Raw genomic sequence first — 22,105 nt, forward strand, 5'->3', positions numbered from 1 at the left:
GATCTTTCCTGACAATGAATAATAAAAAGAAAGGAAAGCATGTTTCATGACGAATTATTTATTGATAGTGTCATTAAGAATAAAAAACATATTCAAGCTGAAAGCAGAGAAAGAACATGAGGGGTGAAGGTATGGTATCTGATAAAGATCTTTTTTGTTGTTGTTGAGAATTTTGGGAGGGCTGCTAAGGTAGGTTTCCACCCCCATGGGTGTGTCCACAGCCGGGGAGACCTAAGCCTATCCACCTGCAGAAATCCGCTTCCCTCCACTCCAGACTTGAGCGTCGCTGCGCACGGTTTGAATCTCCCTCAGACGATTGTCTCCAAGGAAAAAAAATATTTATAAAAATTTTTCGACTATATTTTCAGGAGTGAAAAACACGGGATTTGCTCATTGAAATAAAAGGGTCTCTGTGAAGGCCATTTAAAACCAAGCTTTGTTTGGCTCTGGGATAATCGTGCAGGATCTGCAGCGGATACGCATTCGGACAGAGCAATTAAACAGTCCAGCTGGATGGTTTTAAATGCTGACCAGTAGTGCAAAATTCCCCGGACGCATCTAGGAGGTAGGTGATAATTGATCATTAGAGTGTTTTTATGAAAATTGCAAGTTAAAGCAATCTGTGTTGCGTCATGCGCTTAAAGTGTGGTGGGGGATGCCAAATAGTTGCTTTCTGAGTGCAGAGAAGATCTGCGAGATCATTTACTCCTTTATCTAATTACTTAAGCATTGTGTTTTGGATGCGCCACCCAAAACGCGTAGGAGTTCACTTTTTAGTGAAACACTATTAAAAGGCGCAAACGCTGCACGTTATTGTCCGTCTCTGTGCGTTTTTTGTGGGACCTTTTAAGTTCCAACTGCAAGTCTTTACTGAGATTTATAACAAAGTGCATATTCAGCCTTGAGGCAGCTTTTCATAAATTATTAAAATGTCACATTTCGTTTCCAAATGACATGTGGATCGCGTCCTCCTAACTCAGAGACCATGCAGTCGGGCTTTATTTTGGTTAACGGAGCTCTGCCTTCTGGGGCTCAGTTTGGAACTTGATCTTAAACCCCGACTGACAATTTGATCTCTAACTATGATCCACGTTTACAAGTAGATCAGTGGTATACATGGATGATTACATCGAAATCCCCCCCTCGCTAATACTGATTTATTGTTTCCAAACCCAGATCAGTATTCATCATTCTTATTCACATGTTTCTTTTTCTGTCCTTCTTCCTTGCCAATCCATCCACTCTCTGGTTTCTTGGATATTTTCTGAGGATATTATCTCCTGCTCTCTTTGTAGCGGATGACAGCATGCTGATGCGCTTTGTGATTTAATCTGTGAGCGCAGCCAGTGCGCGCCAGGTTTAGGGGCTGCAACCCTTCCAGCTCACCATCGGAGAAATACTATATAATATATGCAATAAAATGTTTTGCATGTGTAATAATCGAGATTTATTGTTTCAGATGTGTGAAAAATTACATCTTACAGAATAAGGCTTTGAGGTGTTGTGAGTGCATATCAACTGTAGCAATTGTGAGTTTATGATTAAAAAACTTCATTTGCTGAAATTTGCTGAAAAGAGACCAGACGTAAAAAATTAAAAACGTTAACGTTATTTGCAAAACGAAAAAAAAGTGTTAAACATTATTTAAGTCTTTGGTGGTACAAAATGAATCCAATTATCCATATTGATTTCCTCATTAGATCACTAGCCATATCTAAAAGGGTATAATAGCATTTTAGAGTTTTACCTTGAGGCCTCTATTCATTCACACAAAAAGTTCATTACAAGCAGGGAAAGATCTTTGGAGGAATGAAGTCCAGCCTTTTTTGCCAGGCCATGCATAACAGAGATTTTCACTTTCCTCACCAAGCCCCAAACATTAGAAAAAAGAGAAAAAAAAAAACACTGCCTACTTTTAAACAAAACATACTAGAAACAAGGAATTGAACATATAAAAATTATGAAAAACATTTCAACACTGCAAAAATGTACCTAAATGAGTTGTTTTTCTTGAAATATATGTAAATTTTTTCTTGAATTGAGGAGGTAACTGAGACACATTGCTAATGGAATAAGACAATTTACATTTGAATTAAGAAAAAACAATTGCATTGTCTTATTTCAAGTGCGTATTATCTAATGGTCTTATTTGAAGAGTAAATATATTCATTCTATTGGCAGATCATCTTATTTACCTACTTAAACGAATGGTAAATATACTTAATTTAAGAAATATTCACCTATTTGTAGATCATTTCTTGCAATGCAGGTCTACGAATTGTATACTTTTACCATTGTCTGTCTCACAGCTACAGAACTTCTCTGTTAACAGAGGGATAATGTTGTGGGACAAACTGTCCTGGCTGCTAGCCCTCGTGGCCGTATCATCAGGAGGACTGCCACCATCAAACGAGCCTCTGTCTGCTCCCAGAATCTTCCTGTCCTTTAAAGGTAAGGTAATAAAAAACAATGTGACCATTTTGTTCATCTACAAACCTGGTGCAACACATCTTCCTTTTTTTTCTCTGTCTGGAATGGGTTAGCTGTTGGGAAAGCAGAATGTAGGACTTGTAACCCTGGCTCTTGTTCAGCCTGAGTTTAACTGAGGTTTGATTGTGTGAGAGAGGCTGGTGAGAATAATGAGATGTGCCGCTGATTGTCCGGACTATTCAGGGCTGCAGAATTTGTCTTCATCAAATCGCACGGCTGTTATTAGTCCCCCCCTCAAACAAGCCTTTGTGTGACCTCGGCTCCCTTCTGAAATCAAGTCAAATTTAACACTTGGCTGTGCACGTACTCTGGGTGCACATCCAGCATGTTATGAATGTCAGCCAGTGCCAGCGTGAGAGCCTGTGTGTTGAACTGTCATGTTAAAATAGGTCCCAGCAGAGCCATTTTCTGCAGCTCTGTCGACACAGTGTCCAAGACTATCCTCAAGGTTTTATTGTACCTGTCTATGCTGATGACTTTAATATTGCTCTGAGTTGAAATCTGTCTCCTTTTATGAGATCACCACTCCTGAGTACTGTTAGACATTAGTTCATGTGTGAAAACTCAGCAACATTGCGTAAACTGCACCATTAAAGCCTTGAATAAGAGATGATGTATATTAATAACAACAATTATCCTATAATGTCTTATGCAGTTTGTTTCAATTACTTATGCCAGTGCAATAGTATTAAATTAAAAGTGGTTTCTCTATTTTGATTATATCAATTGAGGACTGCACTTATAGTTCATAGAAGTAGGTCAGGAGGTTGAACATGGCCAAAGGGACAATCCATTAACTTTTGTGGCAGATTCTTTTAAAATCACAATATAGGGCATTAGCCTTGATGGTGGGCTGTACTCTGTTAATGCTCTTAAATTCCTGTTTTCACTCTAGCTTTGAGTCCAATCTTCTCTCTTGGTTGATGTTTTTTTTTTTTTTTACATGCTAATAGTCTCCCATTTACTTTGCTGGAAATTGTCAATTTCTTTTCTGTTATCTTAATTTAGTTTGTTTGTTTTTAATTAGCCTTGGAGGTTACTTTTTATGCATGATGGAGCAACCTATAGTGGTTTCAGACAAATAATACCCTTAATCTGTGCGTTCCCTTAATTGTATTGATTTTTGCACTGCTCCTCTAGGAATGCCTTATTAATTTTTTATGTGCTGGTGTACTTAACAAAGCACTTGGCTTTTGGCTTCATAACAGCAACACTACTGCCATCTCTTGTGATAAGGGCCTTATAATAATGTAAACAATAACAGTTTTAATTTCAATGATAACCTGAAGGAAGGAAATGTGACAGTTGATGGAATTAATAGCAGAGAGTTTGATGAATGTGCAAAATATGACCCAGCCTCTTGTTTATCATTAAAATTCCCTTTTCCTCTCATTAATTACATTTCATTTAAATAGTTGAGAAAAGGTTGTTTTCTACATGGAGCTGCCATTCAAGTTTTTTTTTTCATATTGTGGTTCTATGATGCTTAGTGTGAGGGTCAATGAGTTGATCCAATCAACTGATTTTCCTTAGATAGAAAACTTTGAATCAATTTGACTGTATGATCTGGTGAATTATAAAGTACCTTGAGATGACGTGTTGTAAATTGTAAATAAATTAATTAGAAATAAACCAAATTGATATTAACTCTCTATCAGAGTTATTCACAATGAACTAGTGAGCTAAACAAGTTTTTTAGAAACGTAAAGCATGATACAAATAGAGCATTTTAGTAAAAGGATGATAAAACCCACTCCTTAATTCACACTCACATTCAGCTGCATCTGAGTTCTGCATTAATATGCATAATAAAAAAAAATATATAAAAACCCACAAATTACATAAACACTTCCTGTGATATAACAGCACTTTTACACCATATTTGTTGGAGTTGACGTTGGCGGTTCAGTTTTTACATTTAACATCTTTATAATGACACAAATTAGTCTACCACATTGAAAAGAAAATGTGACCTTCTTGATTAAATTAAGGCAACTGATTATTTCTAAACCGAAGCTTTTTTCTGTATATATTCTGTTTTTGAAGCTATTTTCATCATATCTTATTCCCAGGGGTGCAGTTAACCACTCAACTTCTCCATTTACCTTTTTGTCTCTGGCACTTGAATCTGATAATGGTTGCAGACATACAAATGTCAGCTCTAATGGTGCATTGTACTTTAGGGATGACTGTCTTCAGTATCAAGCTGCCAAGGGTTGATGAAAATGTTGAGGGATTTAAATGTGGGTTAATCACAGAAGGAAACCAGGTGCATATGCAAAAGAAAGTCCTAACCTAAAGCTCTCAAGCTCACACCTGTTTTTGTTTTTAGGTAAATATCCCTCACCTGGGTTCAGTTAACATGTGGCACCTTTCAGTTGTCCCCTTTCTGGTGGTCGTTGTACCCTGTTTTTCTTCTGTATTCCTGAGTTCCCGTCGCCTTCATCAACATTCCTTTCACCATCATGCACCTAACATTGTGCTGCTAGTGCTTTAGTCCTTCACTGCCTCAAAATATGACAGATTCCAGCTGGGAATCGCTAAATGGATTTAAAAAATAAAGGCTCATAGATGCTTCCTGTCCAATCTGATGGAAAAAATATTCCCTGAAGAAGAACCAGCAAAAATTGAGATCTACAGATGTTCAAAGCTTTTAGGGAGTAAATCCCCTGCATGAGCTGTATTGTATTGAACAACAACAGTGGTTTGGGAAAGAATTGACTTAAATGCAAATGCATATCATGATTTTTTGAATACATAGGTTTGCAGCTATAAGGTGGACGGTATCTGAAAATTTCAGGGAGTATGGCTACTTATATAACGCTTTGTATGTTGTATCAATCATTTTGAAATGTCTTTGAAGCACTAGAATTTAGTGAGGATTTTTGGAAGTATGCAAGCAAGTAAGAGAAAATTTACTCTGTCATTTACTAACAATTTAAATCTAAGAAGATAGTTTTTGCCAGCAGCAGCTATTTAAGAGGTTAGTGCAATCTAAGCTATTAACTGTATTAAGAATCCAAAGAGCCTGAAGACAGTAAGTACAAAGGATTGCCTGCTTAAAGCAGATCAACATTCTGGATTTAAAAAGATACTCAAAAAGTTAACGCAGTGGCACACTTACATTTCAGAGAAAATAAAAATTCTACCAAGCATTTTGAATATATTGTCTCCATAACACTCAACATAAAGTCGTGTACCATCTTGATCAGGGTTCCTTTAAACAAGTAGCTAAGTTTTTTTTATCACTATATTTCTGTACTATATTTAACTTCAAATGCAGGACAAACAGGCTAAGGTCAATGCAGTAAAACAGATGTTTTCTATCTCATAAAGAAAAACATAGACTGGCTTGTTTCAGCTGCTAAGAACTCCTATAGTTACTTTTAAACAAGGTCTGTAATCACCTGCTATTTTAGTCTGCAGGACTCAGCAAGGTTTCGACCCTTCAAACAGAAGCCAGTCACTCCCGGGGTTAACTGCCCTCAAACTGTGGGAGAATGGCACCATATTAATGAGTAATAGCTTGTTAGGGCAATCCTCAGGCACATTTGAAAGTGTTTAACTCTGTTTTTCTTTGACCTCTTTGTAATCCACAACAAAACACCTGGGTACAAGGTTAGCTGTGGGGAGAAAGACTGGTAAAGAAAGATAAGACCAGGCTGTCCTATAATTTAACTCATTATCACGGATGGTCTTTAGGTTCATTTAGCCTTTGTAGCCCCCTCTCCTTTCAAGAGTCTTTCTCTGGCATGTAACGAGTTAATAGTTGTCATGTCTGAACAAAGACTAAACTATTATAATTATTTTTCTGACAGTTCTCAGGGAAAGGTTAAAAAATGATGCCCATCTTCTGATTCTTTGAATAAGGAACCTCTCAGTTTGAACTTATTGCTTTTAGCTTCCATCAAAGGGCTTTTTCCACACATTATGTCCCACTAGCAGATTTGTGAGAGATATGTAGATGTTAAATCAGTGTGAAATTCCTCTATGTAGGTGGCCCTCTACTGTTGTCATTTATTGGGCTCCTCTGGCAAAAGGAAAACATTAATCATGCTTGTCATGCCTGAGCTGTATCCCCAGATAGTTAAAAGGGCATGAACACAAGCATCTTTGCCATCTTAGGTTCAGCTTAGCCATGGGTGATGCTAACAATGCACCAATGAGAAATCCAGTCTTGTTTTTTGTGGGGGGGGTTTTTTTTGTTGTAAAATATTTACCTGAGCTCTCTTCTTTTTTTAACGTGTTCTTTTCACGCCTTCCTGCTGCAAGTAAAGATGTAATACTGGTAGCGATGTCATACTGTGAAAACAGCCACTGCTAAACAGATTTTAACTATTTCAAAGAAAAGACAAAAAATATTAAAGTTGTTATTTTAGTAGCATCCATGTGTTATTAGCAATTCTTTCTTTCTTTTTTTATATATATATACATAGCCATCTTGTTGTGAAATTCCTAAAGTAAATATTTGTTTAAATACATTCATCCTTCCTGTTAACTGCTGGGCTCACCTTTGGTCAGTTCACCTTAGGTCTAAATTCCCGAATTTATAATCTGGGGGGGAAACTCTAGAAGATATACCAGAAAATTTTAATTAAAGAAACAAATATAAATACAAAAGTATAAAGTTTTGAAAAACCTTTCTATGATGCCTCTGACTTCAACTTAAACACTATACTGGTGCTAAAAATATCTTCAGTTTTCTTCCTTTAGTACACACCTCTACTTTGACGATTGTTGTGATTGGGGAAGCTTGATAGTACCAAAGTATCAGACTTTTATGTTTTCGATCACCAAATCACCACACAGGCCGGTCAAGGTGAAAATCAATTCTTGAGGCATCACTAGTTGAATAAGTTATTGTTTTTATTTACCTTGACTGCATGCAAATTCTTTCAGTAATTATCTAGGTCAGGGTATTTAACCTTTTACAGTATGGGATTCTCTTGGTTAATGCAGAGGCTGTACAAGGATCAGTGCAGTGTCTTAGCTTTTTTAAGAGCCAACAGCGGTTGTGGCGAGGGTTTGGGGCAAAGAGTGGGGATTACATCTTGACTGAAAAATCTAGGCAACAACATTAAGTGCATATTTAGACTGAAATTTACTTTTTCAGATTCTTTTGTTGTTGTTTGAAGTCTAACTATAATGATTCAAAGTAATCTAACCTGTAAAAATCACTGTAAACATGAGCAATGTCTGTCATAAAGTGGATAGTTTTCATAGCAGCCGCTAGACTCATACCGACCGACAGAGGGGGAAGAAAGGGGTCAGTTTTCCCGGTCCTAGGGTAGAAGGCAGGTCTAGAACCAGATCAGACTGTCAACTTGTAGCCAAGATTTATATTTTTGTTTTTACAAAATACACTTGTGGAGAAAATTATAGCCTTTATTTTAAGATAAATAAAATCCTTTCTTCTTATTTATTTCTCCAATTTTTTTCAATACCTTATAGTATTTGGGTAGTATAACCCTAAACAACATTGCTGTTAAGTGGTTTGGCCTTTGACACTCTTTGAGTTTATTAAGCTCCAAGTTAGAAAATAACTTACAGGTTAAGTTATCAATGAAATGTGAATGTCACGGGTTATATCCAGCTATTTTTGTCCCGGCTGAGCCAAGGCCATCAGCTGGGCTGCCCTCAGTCGCTCATATCACATAAATCTGAACCTTTCCTGTGTGCAATGCTTTTGTTAGGGTCCTTAGTTCATAGTGCTTCTTATCTGTTCTTATACTGATGCACCAAGCTGTGTTTTATCATGTATTTAAACATGCTAAATTGTAACTGTGCAAAAAAGATGTATTTTTTATCCAAAAAGTCTCTTGACAGTGAAAAAGGCTTCCACAAAGTAAAGTAGCTGTAACACCCCAGCCCCCAGCAATTATTACAATACCTAATTAGTTTCTCCCTCAGAGGTGATGCTGGTGGAGAAAAGGTTGGTGTATCCCAGCAACCTCTGCTCCACAGGATATGTCGTGTCAAACTCTGATTATTCAAGAGAGCAAAACAGAAGGTGACAGCTTCACTGCTAAATATAGTGGCCCTCCTGTCTCTTTCTTTTTACCTCCCTTCCCTCCTCTGCCTCGTCATACCCCTCTGCATTTACGCCATGCTTACCCTCTCTTCCTGCCTCTTGATGAGAAGCTGGCAGTGTGAGCTTAAGGAGGAGAGCACCCAGCATGCCGCCCACAGCAGGGACACTGTTTTATCACATGCACCAAAAAAAAAGTAAGAAGGAATACTGATTTTCAAAGTGCTCACAGTTAAGGAGGAAGCTCAGACAGAATCACAAATCTAAGGGCAGGGACATTATAATTATGATAATTTGATCAAATCAGGCCAAATCAGCTGAGATAATGGTTGGTAGTAATGTCATTCTGTAGCATACATTTTAGATCTTTATTTGGAATCCACACTGTTCAACTGAATCATGTTTCTCACTCTAATATAATTTATACTTTTTCTTTTCCTTCAGCTTAACTTTTCCTATTAATGGCTTCTAAATATTTCTATGTACCTCCTTGTGGTGCTCTTTTAAGGAGACACATCTGGTTGGGAGCATTTTAAGCCTCATCATTTCTCAGATGTTCTCCTTTTAAATATACCAGTAGAATAAAGGTGGTTTGACTCTACCCTGTCCTCAAGGTACTTTGTAAAGGTTCTCACCCATAACCTGTTTCTCATGGGGAACAGGTTATCTTATACTCAAATCAGGACAGCAACTAAAGATTAAACTGCAGTTATAAATTAAAACAAAGGGGAAAAAAATCCACACTTTGACCTTCTCTTGAACTTTTCTAATAGTCTTTGAAGGTCTATGTCAGAAATTGTCTTTTGGTATTCCAGAATCTACTTGTGGAAAGAGAAATATCACAGGAGCAGGATGTCCTATTTCTTTCCTCCTACTGGGATTGTTCTGCTTTGTAAGTTCAGTAAATCAGACAAGAAAAACCATCAAACTAAAACCAAATCTCAACTTGTTACTGTTTATATGCAAGTTAATATTAGGGATAACTAATATCGGCTTTTATTGTAGCATGTATTGACTCAATGATAAAGCTTTTTTTTTTATCATCTTTTTAAAGCAACATAGCTGCACCTACATGAAGTCAGATTCCAAAAATCATATGCAGAGCTCTGAAAATAAACTACACCCACTATCATACTTCTGTGTTTTGGGCTCATTAAGTATGATGTAGTAAGCATACTCTGTGCTATTCTTTTGGAACCAGCATAGAAAAGAAATTAGTTCAGAATGTAGAACAGTCCGTTTTCTGGCTTTTACAAGTCCATCCAATTCATTTTTTTTATCACAATAAATCACATTGTTTTCCTAAAACAGAAAGTTTAACAAACATTTTAAATCTAATTTGTATTGCACCCAAATCAGTTGCTGCAGGAATTTAGAAAACTAGCAGAAACCTAAAAAATATAAAAGTTATTCTTGTAGAATAACTTAGGTGAGTTGAGGTTGCTAGGTGTGACTTCATTGGGCTGTGATTGGTTGATGCAATAACCAATAAAAACATGGTCCCAGTAATCAATGGAGATAAATTACATTATTATAGAATTCGGACATGAATTAAGAATAGCATCTCAAGATCATGAAATCAAGCAAAATCAAAATGTCCCAAAGCTTCAAAATGTTTAAGCCATACTATAAACATCATCATTATTACTTTATTATTATTTATTATTACTTTATTATTATTTATTTTACTGTGTTGTTTATGGTGGTCCTTTTACTACTTCATCTATTTGATATCAAAGTGTACTCCCCTGTCAGCATTTTAATGGCTGCTTGTTTCAGTCGATTCTGTTTGGCAAAACAAACAGCATAATTTAAGAAGAAAAAAGATGGAGAAAATTCAACCAGACAGAGCAGTACAGGAGGAGTAAAGATCTTTAATGCCCACTTCCCAGCAGTTTCCTCTGTTTCTCTGCTTTTACGCACCAGACTGGAAAGTGTGAAGTGCTACCCTTGGCAATCAAAAGCCAGAGAGAAGATGACACCACACAAGTAAATTTCGAGGTTATGCATACTGACATTATCATGTACAGCAGTAAATCTCTTCTACTTTGCATCTTCTTTGTAGGTTAGAGTGTATAGTATTGTACTTAAGCTTGTGTGTATTAATGCATATATTTTTCTATGGCCTTTCCAGTTATTTTGAGACATTTATTATTGAACAACTTGTAAAATTGTAAGGATAGCCTTAGGAATAGATAAACTCTAAGATTATTTTCTAAAATCACATCATTGACAGCTACTTTTGCTGTAAAGTCAGTTTTAAGGTTCAGTTATTTTTGACACACATACCTTCTTGTTGGAAATGAGACATTGGCTGTGTCCAAACGTCCGTCCTAACCCCTACATAGAACACTATATTGTGGTTACGCCATTTAATATGAGTGTCTGAATGTCTGGTGGATGAAAAAGTAGTGGACTCAAAATGCAACTTGAAAAGTTGTGTGCAACCATGATCACTGGACGGGCAGATATATCCCAGAATGCTTTGCCAGACCTCTCCTTGCTAAGCGTTGGCTTCATTTTGAAGGCGAGAGAGAAGAAATATGGCTGAGGCACCATGTGGGGTCATTCCCCAACGGGGAGTGAAAACTATTAATCATCTGTCCGAATGGTCAGTTAACTGAGTTCACTATAGTCCCTGCTCTATATAGTGATTGAGGGGTTAGACGTTTGGACAGAGCCATATTGTTTCCAGCTTTTTTACACTGTTCGGCATTTCCTCTCCTGTACCTAATATTCTGTCTGATTCTAAGGGGGCTTATAGGATACAGGCCACAAACTTACACCACCACAACACATGTAGAAGTAGAAAACACAACTTTTTCAACATTTTCCAAGCTTCTTCGTATCATCTAAGAGGGACAGTGATTTTTTTCTAAGAGTTTTTCTAAAGCTGTTAACTGTAATGATATTTATGTGATAAATCATAAGATGTCTCTAGATATTTATACTTGTGAACCCTGGCAGTAGGAGCTGTTGCTCCATCACCACGCTGTTCTGCGCTAAGCTGTCAGTGTAGTTCGACATTTTTCTAGATGAACAGTGCAGCAAATCAGACGGCGCAGGTGCTAAAATTGCATAATTTGGTTGCGCTAACTGCTTCAGATTGTGTTTATATTATGGGCACTAATTTAAAATGTAGTGATTTTAGCTGTAAAACACTTTGTATGGGGCTACCTTAGATCATCAGTTCTACAGCCCATTCAATAAAAATCTTACTTTCAGGTTCTGTCCACTGCTTTAAGGGGAACAACTTTCAGCTGAAGCAGATTATGGTTTGTGTGAGAGTGGTTGTGGCTGTCTGTATGTGCCTGCTAGTATGTTTGTGTCTCTTGGTCCCTGCTGTTGCCACTTTTTTAGATAGAAATGTGGCAGACAGGATATAAATAGATGTAAGCCCTAGTGACACATCAGACATGCCTTCTAATTCTCTCATTTTTAGGGAGCAGGTTTCTAATGTTTGTGATTTTTTTTCTGCTGCACCTCTGAATTTCTTCTTTGGAGTTGTGATTATAGAGGTGTGGTTTTGCTTTTAAGAAGTGCGGTTCTTATACCGACCTGTTATAAACCACAGGGGCAGGAGGATATGGGAGTTGAAAAGGAAAAGCAGGGTTTGTGGTGGTTGTGGAGTTCAGGATTATAATGGATTTTTGCTACAGAGTTAAAGCGACAGAGGGGGATAGAGGGGTATGTTTTAATATTAATTTCTTGTCCAGTTGTTTATGTCTGAGTTGTTTCTTGATGCACGTGTGTCTGTGTGCACAAGTGTGGGTGCTCACCAGCTCTCAGAGCTTCTTCTGTAGAAAAAGAAACTGCTATCTGTGCCACTGCTTCATTTTAGTTTCCATAGCAGCCTATACCTGTCACTCCTCACAAACTGGATCAAGTTCAAATGATCCCCTCTGTGGAGATGGGGTGGGATGCAATCACTGCATTTTTGCTTATTTCCCCAGATGTCTGCAGGCTTGTCTGTTGAAGGAAATCCTGGACCACCATAGCACCCAGACTTTAGCTTAGTCAAGACAAATGTGAAAAGAAATTCACCAAAACAATTAAGTTTGAAGCTCTGGATTGATTTTTAGAGTTAAGTGAAACTGACTCAAAAATATTTCTTAGCAAAGATTAAGACTAGATGGACATGTTCTTATGGCTAAAATGTAAATGGAGGCGATTGCACTCTATGCTTAGATAAGAAGACAGCAGATCAGGGGCATTTTTAGATGGTTTTGACAGCTATTATTGATTTTAATTTGTCAGTCAGTGTTTGGATCTTAAATTATATATATTTCTATATCATGACAGCAAAGTAGCAGGCCTAAGATGCTGGCAGGAAAGGATTACATGGAACATCATAACCAAATGGCTGGGATAGTGTACAGAAACATCTGTGCAGAATACACACTGGAGACCCCTTGGCCAAAATGGGAGCCAACCCCTAAGGTAGTGGGGAATGACAGCTAAGATCCTTTGGGACTTCCAGATACAAACGGACTAAACGGTTGTGGCCGACCAACTGGACATTGTGATTGTGATAAACAGCAGAGGACAGCTCTAGTGATCGATGTGGCCATCACAGATGGTGGAAACATCAGGAGGAGAAGTTGGGAAGTTGGAGAAATACCAAAGGCTCAGGGAAGAACTAGAAAGAGCCTGGAAGGTGAAGGCAACTATAGTGACTGTGGTCATAAGAGCTCTGAGTGCAGTAACTCCCACACTTAGAAATGGCTCCAACAGATACCTAGAGAAATACCAGACATCTCAGTCCAGAAGAGCTCAGGTCTAGGGACAGCTAAGATATTATAAAGAACCCTCAAGCTCCCAGGCCTCTGGTGGAGGACCTGAGCTTGAGACGAAGAATTCACCAACCCCGCCCAGGAAGTACATAGTGTGGATAAGAGGTCTCTTAAAGGGTCATCACAGTCCTAATTAGAGATTGCTTGATATTTTATGTTTCCTCCAGTTTAAAAAAAAATTACTTTGGATTATTTAGCATCCAGAACATAAAATGAAGCCATAAAACATTCCACAATTCTACAGTTTAACTTAAAGATTAATATTAGATAAATTTTCAGCCTTACACTTTGTAAACAACGGACTGAAAAGTTAATTAAACAATACTTGAATGGAATAGTTTTTAAAAATGTCTTTTGAACTTGTCTCAGTCTGTCTTAGATGTTTTAAAGAGTAAACAAAGTTTAGAGTAAAACTTGCAAAGAAAAGCGAGTCAGCCAGCAGCCTAGAAAGTAATAAGAACTGTCTGGAAGATGAGCTGAAAGGAGGAAAGTGTGAGGGAGCAGAGGAGCACAATCAGACAGTGCTCTGAGAGCGCTAATGGACTACAGGGCATCAGTGTCAGGTTTGCTTTATCAGCCAGAGCGTGGATAAATGGAAGGATTTGAGAATGAAGAGCAGAAAAGCAGCGTGGGTGAACAAAGGCCTACTCCGCACAAATCGTGTGTCTGCTTCCTATTAGTTGTGTGTTAGTGTTGGAGGAGATGGTTTACTTCAGGTGCTGACTGCTCAGACATCCTCCGCAGGTCAGCAGTGTGACAAAGCTTTGACTATAACCTTATGGTGCAAAGTTTGTTGTTTGAATTAGTACAATTTTGTTACTAAAGCGAAATTTGACTTGAAAGCTGAAAATGTGCCATAAAAAACACCTTTCCTCTTCAAGCAAACCAAATTATTTAAAGTCATTTTTGCTATATTTTCTTTAAAATTCAACCTCTTCTTAAACTGTCATCGAAGGTTTTGGGGGGCAAAAGCTATGCTGTCCCACAAGATTTCCAGTTATTGCAGCCATAGTGAAGTCAACCTAAATGTGTGTACATTTGCATTGGATATAGACCAAAATACTGTCTAGGTAATCTTGACAGAAATGAGTTCTGTAGCTGACCCTGACCATGATCTTGTGGGAGGCTGCAATGGAGATGTTGGGTTAAAATGCCACAGAATTCCTTCTTCTTTGTATGCCTCCCTTCGGAGCTGCAGTCTATCATTATCGCTACTCTTCTCTCCCACTTCTCTGTTCGCTGCATGATGCCTTACTGATGAAACCTGAGCCACTCTGAGATGATAAACTCAGTACTAGGGTAAATTCTCTTTAATTATTAGAGATGCACCGATCAATCAGGAAAAGATCAGAATAGGATGATTTCTCGATCTGCTCTGATTGATGAAGGATACTTCAATTTCAATGATCACTAAGTTATTACTAATTAATTGTTGCAATAATAAGATTTTCATAGATTCTATAAGAAACATGAACATGTTCTGGCCAAGCTTACAGTATGTTTCTGTCAAATTTATGCTATAGTAAAATACCTGTTAAGGCGATGCATGAAAATAACTTTTCTATGGCATTGAGACTCCATTAAACATAACACATTTGTGACAAATGGATGGGGAAAATAAAATTTAATTAGTCCAAAAAATTTAGAACACCAAAAAGCACTACTAACGATGTGATCTATGCATCAGCTTGTGTGAAATCAGATTTGGTTTTCTGTATTTCAGCTAACTGCCATGCTTGAGATAATAATAGGAGACTTTTAAGGTCATAACTCAGAGTGGGACTAAGCCCTTGTGGCAGAGAACCTTCTGAACCCATCTTGTCTTGGAAAGACAACACACAACATTTGGATGGAAGAGGAAGGGCAGCATGTGGTGGAAGATGTAGTTTCCAAAACCTCGTTTAAGGGTTAGCACACTAATAGATTCTTCGGATGGGATGGCCTCTCGTTCTCGTTCTTTGTTTTGGCTTCATTGACGTGAGGCCAAGATTTTCTCCATGCCTGCCTTGGTCACGCCCCTCTCCCTCAAAGCTTTGTTCCAGAGCTATGTTCTCAGGAACCTTCTCTAGGTGTCCCACATGGTATGTTGGCAGTGCTGTCCGTTGTGTTTGTGCCATATGTCTGTGTCAGTGTTCCTGCATTTTTAAATGAGAAATGGGAGTACAGGCCTCCTATGTTGCTGCTGTTGTTGTTGTTGTTGTTGATGTCTACGCCTCACTCATCCCTGTGAATGAACTGCATGGACTCAATAGGAAAGGGGGCGTTTGTGTAAGTCAAGTCCATCATTCACTTACTTCATTCGTGTCCCCAGGGAAGAAGAGGGGGGACACAAATGATACATACACTGCATTAATGCTATGGGCACCTCTCTTTCTTTCTTTCCTTCTTCCTTTCTTTTTCTTTCTTTCCTTCTTTCTTTCTTTCTTTCTTTCCTTCTTTCTTTCTTTCTTTCTTTCTTTCTTTCTTTCTTTCTTTCTTTCTTTCTTTCTTTCTTTCTTTCTCCCCCTTGGTCTCTCTCTTTCCATCCCAGATTGTTTGCATCTCCATCTTTTCCACAGTTATGTTCTGCTTATGATTTTGTGCTTTCACCTTCTGCTTAACATCCCTTTGGAAGACGCAGCACTCCTTTAGATGTTGTGCTTCACCACACTGCATTTATGGACTTTCACAGACAGCCTTTCACTGAGCAGCATTTCCTGGCACGGAAACGCGCGGACAAACGTTTTTTTTTCCAAGTCTGACAAATTGAGTTTTAATACGGTTGACTCGGCTGAGAAGAAATGTTGCATGCCTCCTGGCACTAGAGGCTCTACTACCAATACACAGGCTTTGTTTAACTATAATCACGTTTAGTGAGAATTGTATATTGCTATTCATTAGTCTATAGCCTGTGTCATTGACAAACAGGATCTGTGCACTGTGTGAAGTTTACCTTTTCTCTCCTGTGGCAGATTATGAGACTAACCGTGCAAGTTTAATTAGTTACAAATCATTAAAGTCATTGACACTACAGAAGAGCAGTGAAAACTTCTATCTATCTCAGCTCAGCTTAGAGTGAGACTTGTCATTACAAAAACTCCTTGTTGGTTAGAGTTGTAAAAATCAATCTAGCATGCATGCAAAGATCTCAACACAAATTTTGCATTAAAAACAAATAATAAAAATAATGATAATAAAATGGCTTTACAGACCATTTTATTCATTATTGTATATTGGTGTTCTCAACTGTTGCACACAATACAGAAGAAAATATATAGGGGGATAGGTTGGCAGTTCATCATGAGCCAGCATAGAGTCACAGAACAAAATAGCTTCACACATGACCAATTATACCCAATTCAAACCAGTTAACCAGTCAGGCTTTTGGAAATAATGGAGGAAAGCTACGTATCCAGAGGGAGCTTATCCATACAACTCATGCAGAATTAATTTAAATGTACACAACATATATTTATCCATGGTGCAGCCCTTTTTTTCACATTATATATATATAAAAAAAACGATGTCACGTACAAAAGTACAGTATTTGTTTCTCCATCTAATAAAATACTGAAGCAACTGTAATCAATATAGGTTTGTTGCAAGCCCCTACCCTGCTTTAAGGATGTGATTAAACTGTTGGTAGGAATAACAGAGCTTTGTTTTGTTTTATTATCTTTGTTAAAATTACCAATATTATTGTTATTATTCTTTTGTCTATTCTTAAGTTTTTTTAATTAGAGAAGCAGAAAGATGCAGACTAGATCTATTGATAACAAAGATTGTATTTGTGGTTATTATCATTTTCTTATATCAGATTAACAGATTTCAAATGTTTACCAAACTTAAGTTTAAATACTGCATTTGTAAATGTAGACACTGTTATAAATTTCCTAGTATGTATTTTTCTTTTCATTAATGTTTACATTTCTGCATGCATGTAAACAACAGCTGCAGGGTACAATTATCGGCTCAAGATTATTCATTTACAGATAAACAAGTTACAACTATTTTATGATTTTTAAAGTCAGACTGAAAAGAGGACGAGGACAATGCAGAATATGGGACTGTTGTTTTTTTTTTTTATTTATTTAATTTTTTTTTTTACCATTAATGCTATATGCTTTTTTAATATATATTGAGAGCCTTACACTAGTTATCAATGAAGCTGCTGTGCTAAACAGCCATTAACTTCAGCCATGGAGATCAGAGATCCGAAGTGATCCAGGTTGGTGTCAGGAAGCGGTTTCAGGTCATCAACAGACAGAATCCAGCAGGAGTCCGAAGACAGTTCAGGCAAACAGTTTAGAGTGTTGACAGGCAGGCTCGAAGGTGAGGATCAGGCAATTAGAGAACACTATGACTCGCTGGAAGACTCTCACCAAAGGCTGAAATAATCTGGTACTGATGATCGGAAGCAGGCAGGTTAAATAGAGACTGGAGCAGGAGACACAGATGAACAAAGATGAGAAACTGGGCAGAGATAGATAGGCAAATGGAATGGAAAATCAGGCCAGTTATCAGTGCCGAGATGACATATAAAGACAATTAGAAAAAGAATCAAGTATATGTTGAAAACATATGCATTTGCACACCTATTGTGTATATCTTGAATCATTTAATACATGCAGTCACAAAATTCTGTACATTTATTAGCTTTGCAACAATCATTTGCCATATATTACCTAAAAAAGTTAATTATAGTTTTTTATGCACTTTTAGCATTGGTTTGATAGTGACATAAAATATTTAATAGCTTGTTAAATTACTTTAAGCATAAAAAAATGGTTGACTGCATAAAAACTCAAATGTAAAAGAAACTCTGCATTTCAGATGAATTAAAGCATATAAAGATGACAGTGGATGTGAGAGTACTGGGTGAGTGAAGACACTTACAGAGAAAAAAAAATGCTTATTTCCATTTGTGGTGTGGAGCAATCTGCATTTGGCCTCCTTATCTGTGCAGGCCGGATAGCAAAGCACTGATTTATAACAAGGTACGACAGCTGAAGATAACAGGGCTCTTAGTCTCCATGGATCGCTGAAATCACTGGACTCCTTCAGCTCCACGTGAGAGAGAAGATGGAGGGTGACTTTAACACATTTTGCTCATTCAGGCTGATAAGACTCAGAACTTCCTCTGGCCGTTCCTCCTGTTGCACTACACTTAAATCAGTTTCTTCCATCCAACGCTCTCTTAGCAGTTATAATTTTGATGTTTGGGGTTCAAATGTCATATGTTATAACCTGTAAGCCATTCAAAGAAACACATCACGTTTTTTTCTGTGCGTGCATCTCTAGATCACCAGGAACAGGTTGTCCAGCAATAACAAACCAAAAAAATTGTGTCCACCCTTTTACTTGTTGCATGCAGGGTTTTGTTTTCCTAGCAGATAAAGTCTGTTATCTGAAATAGGGGTGTTCCAGTGTGCCCATTTTATGCTTGGAGGGCAGTAATTGCTGTGCAATAATCCACATGTGGTACTTGTGAGAACCTTGATGTGGCTTCTGTTATCTTGCTGTCAGATTGTGTATATCTAGTAGATTACCTTTTCTCCAGTGCTGCTCTGACAGTTCTCCCCATCAATGCCAGAATATCATTTGAGAAACACATTAATATGAATATGACTGAAACCAAACAGCTATTCACATCCTCTCTTCAATAGACATCCTTAGCGTGCTGACCTTTATGGTCCTGGGCGAGAAAAAGGCCACAGGGGTCAGAGCGTAGGATGTCCCAGCTGTCTGTCAAACACAAAGACACCAAATTACCAGGCTCTGGTGTTTTAGAAGGTAGGAGGGAATGCAGTCAGTGTGAAAAGAGTTTTTCAAAAAGGACTACATATGGAGACAGTAATCTATAAGTTTGTACAGCCTGTCACTCTGCCTGACCTCTGGGGTAGCTTCAGTTTAATTTCAAGGTAGAGATGACAGACTGGGGCCCACCTTTGGCAGACAGTTCACATTATCCATTAAAGGAGTAACAGCTGCCAACAGGTTTTATCTTGAATGACTTTTTTTTTTTGCTTCCACTACACATTTTTAACCTTTTGGAATGTAAATGGTTGTCTTCGGCTTGTAATTACTTTCCATGAAACAGAGAAGGGTAGTTCAGTTTGCAGCTTCAACTCTGCCTCAAAAAACAGACATCAAACTTGACTTAAGATTTTGCACTCAGATTCAAGCTGTGAAAATTGACTAACTTGATGAAAAATGACTTATAAACATATTTGTCTGGAGGGCAGCTTCACATTTTTTAAGGATTTTTTTTCCACCCTTTTTTGTAAGGCTCAGTAATGCCAACGCTCCTCTTGTCTCATTCTTTAATTCTGGTTTGTTGGCAAACACTTTAAGTTATGAGTTTTTTTTTTCTGATTAGATGGAAGACTAGGCTTAAACAAACAACATGGACTGTTTGAGATGTGTCTTTTTTCAAACTTAAGATCAAGTAAGAAGCAGATATTCTGCATGTCCTCGAGTTTAATACAGTTTGACATGTAATGATTGTTAAAATATGATTGTGTGCGTTTACAGATGTTCCCACATCTAACAATTTCCATAACAATGTTCAATTGCTTTTCCAATGTCTGGATTTATAGTCATACCCGTCAACCCACCCTCCTCCATGGTTCTGGTATTTCCTCTCCTCTTACCCCGAATCCCCCAGTTTCCCACTATAAGCATGCCCATCCTTAAGGCACTTAGGAAGAAATTAATGTCCTTGACTTGGGGTCATCATTCCTCACTTCCTATTTATGCTAAGCAGACAGACAGGCAGACAGCAGATGCATAAGGTAACACAAACTCCCACAGCTCTCATTGAGTTCAATGTTTTCTGTTTTTCCCATAACTCTCAGACAATCCTCCTATTGATTTCTTTCAGAATTTCCAAACTCAATCATCCTGTGTGTTTGTGTTTGTTTGCGTGGATGTGAGTCTGAATTAAATACCTCTAATGCTAATTCTCCAAAAACTCAAAACAATCAGTGGAAGGTCAAAAGATGTCACCACCTAAATGGAGTTTGCTTCTCTGAGTCTGCACAGATGGCCATAAAACTAATTTTTGCTATCAAATGATATCTAAAAAGTAGGCAGCTGGACTGAGAACAGATTGAAGGACACAATGCCTTTGAGCTCCTTCTTGGGAAAGTTTTTAGTGATACAGGATAGCCCAAACACTGTAAACGAAACTGTAGAGAGCACTATCACACATTTGCAAGGCAAGACTCTTATCCAGGTTACAGAAAATATTGTTCCAGGAACGCTTCCAAGTAGACATTGGTCTGTTGGAGGTTCTCATAATCTGGAGTTAAACGGTACATTTTTGTTGTATCATGTACAAGACATTTTAAAAGAAATGTAAATGTTTTTATTTTAAACAAGAAAATAGAATTATATCTGCTGATGCTAAATTAATATAACATATTAATTAGTACATTCATACTGTACCATGTATCTGTACCATGTATGTGTTTATTATACATAAACTCATGCACAGTCAATGACACCAAGTTAAAAGACTAGGAAAGTTTAGAGTAGTTTTTTTTTTTTTTTTTTTTTTATAGTAAGTGAATATTAGCCTTTGATTATTTTAAGGTTTTTTTTTTCCTATGCAACACCAACTCATGTATAATTTACAGTAACTTTAACAGTTATTGTTTGTTATGTGCTCGTTTTTGTTTGATAACTTAAAGACAATTTACAAACTTTGCAGATTAGTTGGGTTTTCTTTCCTGTGTTGTTGTTGTATTGCTTATAAGATGTGGAAAGATTTTTCTTTTCCGAGTGCAATTATAATCCAGATTCTCCGGGGAAGTCAGAGCAGTATTGATCGGTTAGTTGGCTGGTACACAGTTGGATCACTGATGAAATGGATTCCTGGAGAAATGTTATGATTGATTTCTTTTTCAGACAGGGAAGGTCTCAAGAGCAAATCTTGACCTTCTGATAAGTGTCAATTAGTAAATTCCTCTTGAGAAAACCTTGATATTATTGTATATCTCTGAAACTCTTTCTATATAATGTGACATCTTTAGTGGGGTGTAATGTGTTTAATACAAAAAAAATGTAGAGTATCGTTGTTCAGCATGTTCTCTTGATAGGACTTATTCTCTGTCTTATTATATTTCCAGGTCATAACAGATTGATTTAGAAGTCATAAGAGATGAATTAACATTACTGCAAAAAGGCTCATGGGATCTTTTTTTTTTTCATTTCATAGAATAACAAGTCATTTTCCTTTTGCAGGAACACAAAATTCATGTCAGAAGATGAGATCATTTGGGTGCCAAAACTAAGTTTTAAACTAGTTTTAATCGAGGTATTTAAACTGGGTATACTCAGATTTTAAAACTCTGAATGAAGAAACAACACTTGAATAGACAATGAAGTCATCCTTTCACTGTGCTTTCACATTAGGTGTTGACATAAATTCTTGTCCATGGAGCCAACTGTCCTGTGCAACAACTAAGCGCGCTATTGGGCATTATCTGGCTGTTCACTGGCTGCCATATGACATTAGTGTGCAAGGTTCATTTGGGGGTCCTTTCTGACATATACCTGGTTAGGGGAGTGACGTTGCCATTGTTCAGCACTGACATGAGGTCAAGTGGGTGCTTGCATCAGGAGGGTCTGCAGTATTATATCAAATGAAGAGTGGCAGATGGGCTTCTGACACACATTCATTAGGGTTTTGTTAAAAACGATAAACCCAAGAATGCGGATGACTGTGTAGCTAAACTAGCTGCCCTGTATTCAAGCTAAAGTCTGCTGGGCAACTCAGAATTCACAGTGGAAAAACTGTCACTAACAATGC

The 22,105-nt window shown here is 37.5% G+C and overlaps 1 protein-coding gene across 2 annotated transcripts in view; it reads left to right on the forward strand.

Moving 5' to 3' along the window:
- Window positions 1-262: 262 nt before the first annotated feature.
- Window positions 263-22,105, forward strand: part of LOC107097502 (semaphorin-3F-like) — a 63,182-nt gene continuing 41,339 nt past the window's right edge. Inside the window, exons 1-2 of one of the 2 annotated variants that reach the window (XM_015394661.1) lie at window positions 263-565; window positions 2,333-2,451. In XM_015394661.1, coding sequence (XP_015250147.1) covers window positions 2,340-2,451 — 112 coding nt within the window. In that variant the 5' untranslated portion in view covers window positions 263-565; window positions 2,333-2,339. Of the gene's footprint in view, window positions 566-2,332; window positions 2,452-22,105 lie in introns of those variants that run through there. The other variant, XM_015394662.1, reaches the window with a different exon arrangement.

The sequence above is a fragment of the Cyprinodon variegatus genome, unplaced genomic scaffold, assembly GCF_000732505.1.
Source record: "Cyprinodon variegatus isolate N-32 unplaced genomic scaffold, C_variegatus-1.0 Scaffold702, whole genome shotgun sequence".
NCBI classification, from domain to species: Eukaryota; Metazoa; Chordata; class Actinopteri; order Cyprinodontiformes; family Cyprinodontidae; genus Cyprinodon; species Cyprinodon variegatus.